General features: G+C 44.9%; 1 protein-coding gene across 2 annotated transcripts; it reads right to left on the bottom strand.

Moving 5' to 3' along the window:
- Positions 1-300: 300 nt before the first annotated feature.
- Positions 301-7,427, bottom strand: si:dkey-93h22.8 (uncharacterized protein LOC449943 homolog). Of its 2 annotated transcripts, none has more exons than XM_039794728.1 (11): positions 7,320-7,427; positions 5,435-5,539; positions 5,110-5,259; positions 3,142-4,894; positions 2,971-3,024; positions 2,002-2,884; positions 1,702-1,914; positions 1,516-1,579; positions 1,300-1,421; positions 1,022-1,173; positions 301-686 (listed from the first exon to the last, which is right to left on the bottom strand). In XM_039794728.1, the coding sequence occupies exons 1-11, from the start codon at positions 7,413-7,415 to the stop codon at positions 586-588; spliced, it is 3,693 nt and encodes a 1,230-aa protein (XP_039650662.1). In that variant the 5' UTR covers positions 7,416-7,427; the 3' UTR covers positions 301-585. The 2 variants fall into 2 exon arrangements, with proteins under 2 accessions (XP_039650662.1, XP_039650673.1); XM_039794739.1 differs by having other exon boundaries at positions 1,516-1,576.
- Between the last annotated feature and the right edge of the window lie 1,067 nt (positions 7,428-8,494).

Here is an 8,494-nt window from a genome sequence, read left to right as displayed (position 1 = left end):
ATTTATGGGAAATTTTCATTTTGTCACATTTGGAAGTAGAGTATTATTATTATAAATGCGACGTTAGACAGCTGTTCCACCAACATGCAACCATTTAATTAAAGAAACAGGATTCTGGGTCACTACCGGTATAGTAGCAACAGATCAGATTTAGACTGGCTTGTACTGTGGCAGCGGACAGTTTGACTTGTCAAACATATGTAACTAATAACATTAATAGTGAAAGCACTCGCATGGTACTGTGCATGCTGGCTCACTGGCATGGTTCTTTGGATTTAAAATAAACCAAATAAACTAAAGTTCATCAGGAAACACAATTAAGAGCCTTTATTTTTATATACAAATATACAAAACTTTATCAGTGTTATGGAATGAAACAAAAATCTTAAGTGGGTTCCACTAATAACATGTTATCAAATTAACAGTGCTACATATCAGAAACTCAACTGCATGCATATTAGAGTCGAAACATGAAAAAAAAACTTCTAACGTACAAAAGTTTGCTACATAAGTTCATGAAAAGAAAATGTTCTTTCTATCTTTGCTACATCAAACTTGGCGTTCTTGTCCTCCCACACAGCTCTGCTAGCTCTTTAATCCTTTCTGGGCCTGTTTCAGCAACAAATCAAAGTCGAGGTCCTCAAACCTGCTCTTGGCAGGAGACTGCTCTGCATCTCTGTTTGCATCTGATGGAGAGAGGGACATTTATGGGCTCAATGTTATGGTCAATGAATTCCACATTAAAAATGCTTTTTCTTTTGGCACTTTTCTGGAAATTTGTTTGAAATTTGCATTACATTTGGATAAAAACTTGGCCAATGATTGAATTAATAAATCCACATTGTACCAGGGATATTATATTACAGTTTCTATGGTGCAGCTTGCTAAAAAAACAACAACAGTTAGAGGGCTTGGACAGGTTACGCCAAAAGAAAAGTTATACAGTTACTTAAACAAGTGAAAATGGTTATTTTATTAAATGGTATAGTGCTGTACTTGACTTTGTGGTTTTGAGTCTCACCGAGGTCAGCGTAGTGTGAATTACAGAACTGTCTTCTTCCACCAAAGCAGATGTCAAACGGGAGCTCATCGGGCTTCCGTAGTTTGCCGCCGTTATCGATGGCTGCAAAAGCATCGTCCATGTTGTAGAATGTGACAAAGCCGTAGTGGTCACTACGGGAACCAAAGGTGCAGGGTTTTAATACTGATAAACACAGATTAATGGTACATATCAACACTGTAAAGGCAATAAAAAACATTATAAAACATAATTTTATAAGTGTATGATTTTTAACGTACCCTCTATCTCTAAAGTGAAGCGACACACATTCAACATCTCCGAACTGAGAGAAGCGTTCCCTCAGTTCGTCGTGTGTCATAGACTTTCGGATGCGGCCGACATACACCACCCTGCGCTCATCCTATAAGAGAGGAGTTTTTAGAATTACTCATTACTCAACCAAAAATAAAACAACACAAGCACATCAGCTGACATGTCAGTAATCTTTTACTCACTATAGCTTTAAGTTTCTGAATCCTGATCTCATGCTCTCTCCTGAGCTTCCTGGACTCTCTGCTGCTGTCGGGAGGATGAGTTGGGATGAGAGGAAGACAGAGGTTGAGATTACAGATTATAGAAAAGACGCAAACTTTTTTTCCTTTTATCAAACGTCTACATGGAAAACTCCAGCATTAACTGACCTGTAAACGTCTCCCCACTGCCTACGGCAAACCCGCGGGGATGGTGATCGGGATCTGGACGGGGACCTGGACTGGGACCAAGATCTGGATCTTGACCTGCTGCACCTCGATCTGGAGTAAGACCACCTGTAGCGCCGGGTTGGGGAGCGGGAAATGGAGCGAGAGGGCGATGACGACGAACATGAGCTGCTCTCTGAACGCTTGTGACGGTGCCTGCAGCAGGGTGGACAAATTGAGAATTAGGGACATAGAATTAAGGACAGAGAAAGACCAATACTGAACACACCAGAAGAGGATTACTTTTGTCTTTTGGGAGAGGGCGATGCAGAGCTGGAGGAGGTTGACGACGAGGACGAGGACGAGGACGAGGAACGAGAGCTGGAGCTGGAGTCAGAACGAGGCGATCTTCTCCGATATCTCCTTTCCTCCCGCCCTCTGGCAGGAGGGCTGGGCGGAGGGGTGGGGAGACTGCATGGGGCCGTCGTGTCTTCAGCTGCACAACCACAGCCTCGCTCTGTGCCACCGTTGTCTGAAAGAACGTTGTCTGATGACGGGCTTGTCTCTGATCTGGTCCTGGGTCGCTCAGAGAGATGCTGCATCACGGCCACAGCGGATTTCTCAACAGCTCGGATGGTGGCGCTGACCTCACTGGTGGAGGTCTGTTTGTTGCACTCAGCAGCAGCAGCACTTGAGTCGTGGGTGGTCATGTGCAATTCATCAGAGGTTTTAGATACATCCTGGAGTTTAGGGGCTCTGCTACGCTGAGTAGCGCTTGAGAGTAAGTGGTCTACAGGGCCGCAGTAGTCGTGATCGGAGGCTACAGATGAATACACGTGAGCAGCAGGGAGCTCCGACAGGTGAGCGTGTGTCTTCTTGGACGGTAGAGGGCGGGGGTCGATTATCTGAATGGCCTTGGGTGGAGGATTTTTGCGTCTCGCTGGCAAATCCAGTCGAGTGCGGAGGACGATTTCAGTGCCGAGGGGCTCTGGGATGTCCACGCCCTCGGACGTCTGAAGATGTGGTGAATTCCTGAGGGTTTTTGGGGACCTGAGTGATCCTGAAGAGCGTAAATGTCCAAGCGCTTGCCCAGAGATGCTCTGTGTTCCTTGAGCCGTGTGCAAGTACGAAGGTGAAGTAGCAAGTCTGGGCTCCGGCTCGTCCTCACACACCGTCCCCTCTTTAGCTGGAGGAGGAAAAATAAAAAGAGGTTACACGAGACTGGGCACCAGTATCTGACAATACAGTGTTGTCAGTAATCTGATTACTCACCTTGTGTTTCCTCAAACTGTTCCAGCAGGCTGGTCAGATCAGGCGCTTCAATTCCTGAAGTAAATACGAAAAGTTTATTTATTTATTATTACTTATGTCTTATTGCTAGCATCATCACAGTGAACTCAATACATCATCCGTCACATTACCGGCCATGTCTCAACGCTTTACCTGAGTCAGCTTGCGCACTCTGCACTTCACAGCCAAACGGAAGAGTGGGCAGCGGTTCCTTCGAAGGGAAACCACTGGGGCCAACCTCTGACAACGTCTCCCTCACGGGCGAGGGAGCAGACGGCTGACCTAAGTGCGGCGCGAGGGAAGGACGCCTCCCTGTATCTGGACTTGGTGACGGAGGAGTCTTTGGTGCCAGCTCGGCTTCTTTGGTCTGGTTCGGGCTGCGTCTTTGAGGCTGCGGTTTCTTACACTCGGAGGAAGATTTGAAGTGTGCTGAGGTCGGGCACAGTGCTGGAGGTCTGGAGGAGACAGCTGAAGCTATCTCAGTAAGCTTGATTTTAATTTCCTGAAACAGGGCGGCGGAGCCCTGGTTTGCTAACAGCGCCTCGGGCTTTGGCCCCGAGGCGGAGGACTGTCTTTGAAGAGATGTGCCTGAGGATTCATTTTGGATTCCTGGAAAGTGCCTGGTGCTGTCAAGCCCTGAGTCTCTGTTGAGGAACTCCACGTTGGACTCTGACGAGGAGTGGCCAGTGGTTGGGGATGTTGTGCGGATAACTGGCAGGGGGAGGAGGACAGGATTTGGGGGGTCACTACTGAGCAGCGTTGGTTTCTTTACCTGACTTTTTTTGCTTTCAGAAACAGTAACATTTGGATGAGCTGTGGCGGCTGGCTGCAGACTGGCAGGTGAGATGGTTTTGGATTCAGTCCTTGGGCGCTTCAATCCGCTGTGACGTAGATAAGTGGATGGTTTGGCGTCTGAGGGGTGAGGCCCGGGCGGAGCAGAGATGCAACGGGTCTTGTGAGCAGGACTCTGAGATCTACGGAGCTGATCGGAACCACTTCCTCCATCGTCTGGATTATGGTGTGCTGCCTTGTGTCCACAGCTGTTCTGTCTTTGTCCCTGTGAACAGAGGATCGGGGTCAGCTCCTTCGGGGGCTCAGAAACACTGGGCCACTTGGTGGTGTAGTTCCCCTGTTTCTCCACCAGGGGCCGTCTCTCTTGGCGCAGCTGTCTGTACTGGTGGAGGCTGAGTGATTTGGCCTTCGTCTCACTTTTAAGCGGCAGAACCTCCGCCTGGTCACTGTTCGTTTCTGAGGACGTTGTTTGGGGCTCGAGTGCTGAGCCAGCAGGATTTCCGAGTGCTTTGGTGCAGTTCAGTGGAACGGACACAGTTCCACTTGTTCGATTTTTCTCATTCAGGCCCTTTTCCACAGATTCATCAAATGAAACCACTTGAACAGAGCCAAAGCTCACCCTTTTCTTCTCTCTGGATGGTGGAGTTCTGGATGAGTTTCCGTTCAGCAACGCACTCTTTAAGAGGTTGTTATTATCTCTCTTTTCATCTCCCTCTTCTTCCTCCTCTGTGTCTTTCATAGTTACCTCATCATCAGACACAACGTTTATCTCTTCATCGCTCTCCTCACTGGGTCTCTCGTACTTCCACACCTCTTCCCGAGAGAATAACGTGCGATTGTTCCTCAGTTTATCCCCCTCCTCTTCCACATGCAGCTTCAGGCAGTAGGGGTGCATGAGCTTCACCAGGTTGACGAGAGAAGTTGAGGTGAAGATCTCGACTTCGGCCTCTGCTTTCTTATCCTTAGAGTGAAACATTGTTTGACTTTGTTGTTTGAACAGGTGGCTGTTTCTCTCCATTTTGCTCTCATCTTCCTTTCCTTTATCAATCTTTATTGTGAATGTTACATTTGGTGATCTGGATCTTGGTCTAAGTCTGTCAGCAAGGGAGAGTTCCTAAAGAGAAGAGAAAAAGACAAAAATCAGAACACAAGAGCATGTGGCTCATCTTTATCCACGCCATCATGTGACACCTAAGTCCAAAGTAAAGCGCATCAGGCTATCAGGCAAATTCATGGCATCGTCATGAGGTGCTCACAGTTAAATCTCAATTTGAACAGTGTGACCAGGAAGGACTGCTGCAATTGTATTGCTCCTGAGTGTGCACCCACCGCTGAGTTGTCCCTGCGTTCTGGGTGGGTGAGGAGCTCGGTGTCTGGCAGGGTGTCAAAGGGAGTCCCGTCGTCATCCTCCACACTGTCCAGCATCTCGGTCAGGGCAGACAGCAGGGTCTCCCTCTCTTCCTCCACTCCACTCTTATCCTGAAAAAGAGGGCACCAGTATCCAGATTTATTCATTTACATGCCAAATTCATATTCTACTAACAAGTGGCAACGTTGTACCCTGAAGGAGAGTCAATAGAAAGAGTGTCAACAACATAATAAGGGGCATCTTTTAAACTTCCAATGTAATGTGATGATGTGCTTTAACTCTGACCTCTGATGCGACAGTGGAGTCTTCAAAAATGGCCAGGATTGAGTGATCCATGCAGGACTGTGTGTCCATCTCCACGCCTCCCATGTCATGTCTACTCAGGACCAACTGCAGAGACACAAACACCCAAATATGACATCACACCCTTGTGTTTGAATTCATTTGAATGCACACTGGTCTGGTCTAAGTACTACCTCCTGCAACCTTACAATGCGCTCCTTCCTCTGGGTGTGACCAGAAGCTGAGGCACAGGATGCAAAACGCTCAAAATTAACTTTCCCAGCATAAACAGGAAGAGCTGACAATGCTTCAAATACAGCAGTGAAAAAACAGTGAAGTAGCTCCGCTGAATAAATGCATTAATGAGGAGGCATCTCTTTTTCAAATTAGAATGACATTCAACTTATTAAAACTAAATAAATAAAACAAAAATATTGGGCGGCAACAATTAACTGACAACTTACTTGATTTATCATTTGATCTATAACGTATCAGAAAATAGTGATGTGATGCGGATCACAACTTCTGAAAGTCAAAGTTCACGTATTTCAATGTCATGTTTTGTCAGACCAACAGTTCAAAACCGGAGACATTTAGTTTCCTACTATTAAATACTACAAAAAAAACAACATTTGAGAAAGTGTAACCAGTGAATTGCAGTCATTTTTCCTTAAGAGGGACTTCAACAATGAATTGATTGCTGATTCATCGACTGTCACTCAGCTCATTCCATAATCGTGTGGTCGTTTCAGCTCGACCAAACTCAAAAACAGCAGCAGACACATCTGAACATATATGCTTAAAAGTGTTCGCTAATGAAATAGCAACAAAGACTTGTGGGGAAATATTTCTTATTGTTTTTGATTTATGCCCCTTATTTTTGAAGTCCTTGCTCCTCTTTGTTTTGTTTTGTTCTTATATATGCCTATTGATTAAGAAATTACTTATATATATATATATATATATATATATATATATATATATATATATATATTTAATTTATATAAATAATTTGACACATTATTTTAATAACATTTAAATATTGTATTATATAAATGTATTCTCTGTGAAATCTTGTATGTTCTTTAATGTGTTTTCAATAATAAAAAAAAAAAAAGAGATTAGATATAAAAAGATATACATGAACATACAGTATGTACTAGAGTAAAAACTATCTCTGTGGCTTAATTCAAAAACATGGACAGGGACACTGTCAAATGCCTCTAGCCAAAGTTTTATCAGGACAGAAGTGTGCTAGGAAGTAGGAGGCAGATTGAGGGGACAAGTGGCCCTAGAGGCGGGTCATAGGCCTACACATCGTCATCTCTCAGCCTGTCCGATCTGTAACCACAAGGTTAAAAGGCATTTAAACCAAACGCTCTTATAGGTGACAGTAACGCAGTTTATTCCTGTGCCTGCCTGGAAGCTTTGAATTAAGCTTGCCGCATCAAAAACAAGAAACGTAGTGTTAAGAGTATTGTTTTAAGAAAAAACTAAATAAGGAAAGGGGCCGGTGCAGTGAGCAGGACAGTGCCGAGGGTGTCGCCTTATCGGAACGTCTTGTGCTTCAGAGGAAATGAGCCGGTCTCCCCGGTCCGCGTTCACATGTAAATCCTTGACGGTGGAGATTGTTTTTAACATGCACAAAGACGTAATGACATTAAGATGTTTCCGTAGCTACACGGGTCAAACAGCAGATTGATCGACCAGGTTAGCCAACTCGCTGGTCACTATACCTCCCTAGTACTACTACAAGCCTGTTTCAGCCACGTGTCGCCATGCGTGCATGTGGCCTCGCGCGGCGCGAAACAGCCACCTATTAAAACATCGAAACTAGCTAGTTTGCAGCTGTTGTGATGTCAGTTAGCTTAAATGAGCGAACCGGTACCTCATTGGCAGTGTTGCTGGCCAGAAAGCCACTGTGGCCGGCATTTACATCCCCGTCTTCCCCCCTCCACCGCGCCGCCATGTTGCTGCTCCACATGATCCGCTGGCAGGCCGGAGAGAGACACGTGGTGGCCACCGACTGGAAGCGCGCAGAGGACACCGACCTGGGATCTGATTGAGACCACCAGTTCCAGTAGAGAGAGAGCAAGGAGATGAGTAGAAATCAGATCCAAGGTCAGCTGTATGTGTCTCGAATGTTCCCTTTGGATTGCCATTCGTTTTTTCTTCAAAACGAGCTGCTGGTTTTATTTGGCTGCAAATACATGGAGTTAATGGATCAACGCAGCATTTATATTGATTATTTGTTAAATTCGGTAGATAGAAATATCCCAAATGGTCTGATGAAGGAAACCGTTTTTCATAGCTCTGTGACTACTAATACATTTAATTAATGTTTTTGTTTTTTTTTAGCTACTGTCATATCACGTTAGCGGCAATTAAGTCCTATCAGAATTATAGGTAGAAGGACTTTTGATTTTTACATTTTACATTTGATTTATTGCTCCAAAGCGACACCTTGCGCCAATTTTACCACAAGTTATATTCAATGAACAGCAGACAGGCGGCAGCAATAACCCATCCGAGGTTTTATAGAAGCCTACCTGACCTTTTGGAATGACTACCAAACTGTAGGCTACCAAATAATACAATAGACAGTTTTGAAAAGATGTGAGCAACAGCTCAGCCCCGTGATTCGTTTGGATCAGTTTTTCCCCTTTATGGCAAAAGGCTTTAATAGAGAGAGCACTAATAGTGTAACTGGGAGTTATCTTGAAATTGCAAAGAACACTCTCTAAAGCTGTTTAATTCACCCAAGTGCTCCATTGTTTCACATTTTATATTTGCTGAGAACATCATGAAAATATCAGCGTCCTTCAACATCAGTATCAAAGTATGGGAGACATAATAATGCGATGCAATAATAGAATCCCTCCTTGGAGTGGTGTCTTATAGCATAGCAAAGAGTGTATCTGCTTCCTGTGGCCTGCATCATCACCTGAACAGAGATTATCTGCATGTTCAGACATTGCAATATTGATGTGTTGACTTTTCTGATTAATGTGTGTACACACCCTCCACCTTGATGTGGTTTGCTGTCAGGGCTTAACAACAGTG

This window comes from Perca fluviatilis, chromosome 1, assembly GCF_010015445.1.
Source record: "Perca fluviatilis chromosome 1, GENO_Pfluv_1.0, whole genome shotgun sequence".
Taxonomy (NCBI): Eukaryota; Metazoa; Chordata; class Actinopteri; order Perciformes; family Percidae; genus Perca; species Perca fluviatilis.
Note: the sequence above shows the minus strand (reverse complement) of the source record. Positions and strands in the feature narration are given on the sequence as shown.

Excerpts from the sequence above, each read along its gene's own strand:
- si:dkey-93h22.8 (XM_039794728.1), bottom strand. The coding sequence starts at position 7,415 with ATGTGGAGCAGCAACATGGCGGCGCGGTGGAGGGGGGAAGACGGGGAT. Across the intron at positions 1,915-2,001 it reads CCCTCTCCCAAAAGACAAAA|GCACCGTCACAAGCGTTCAG; the intron begins GTAATCCTCTTC and ends ACCCTGCTGCAG. Across the intron at positions 1,174-1,299 it reads CTTCACTTTAGAGATAGAGG|TGACCACTACGGCTTTGTCA; the intron begins GTACGTTAAAAA and ends TGGTTCCCGTAG.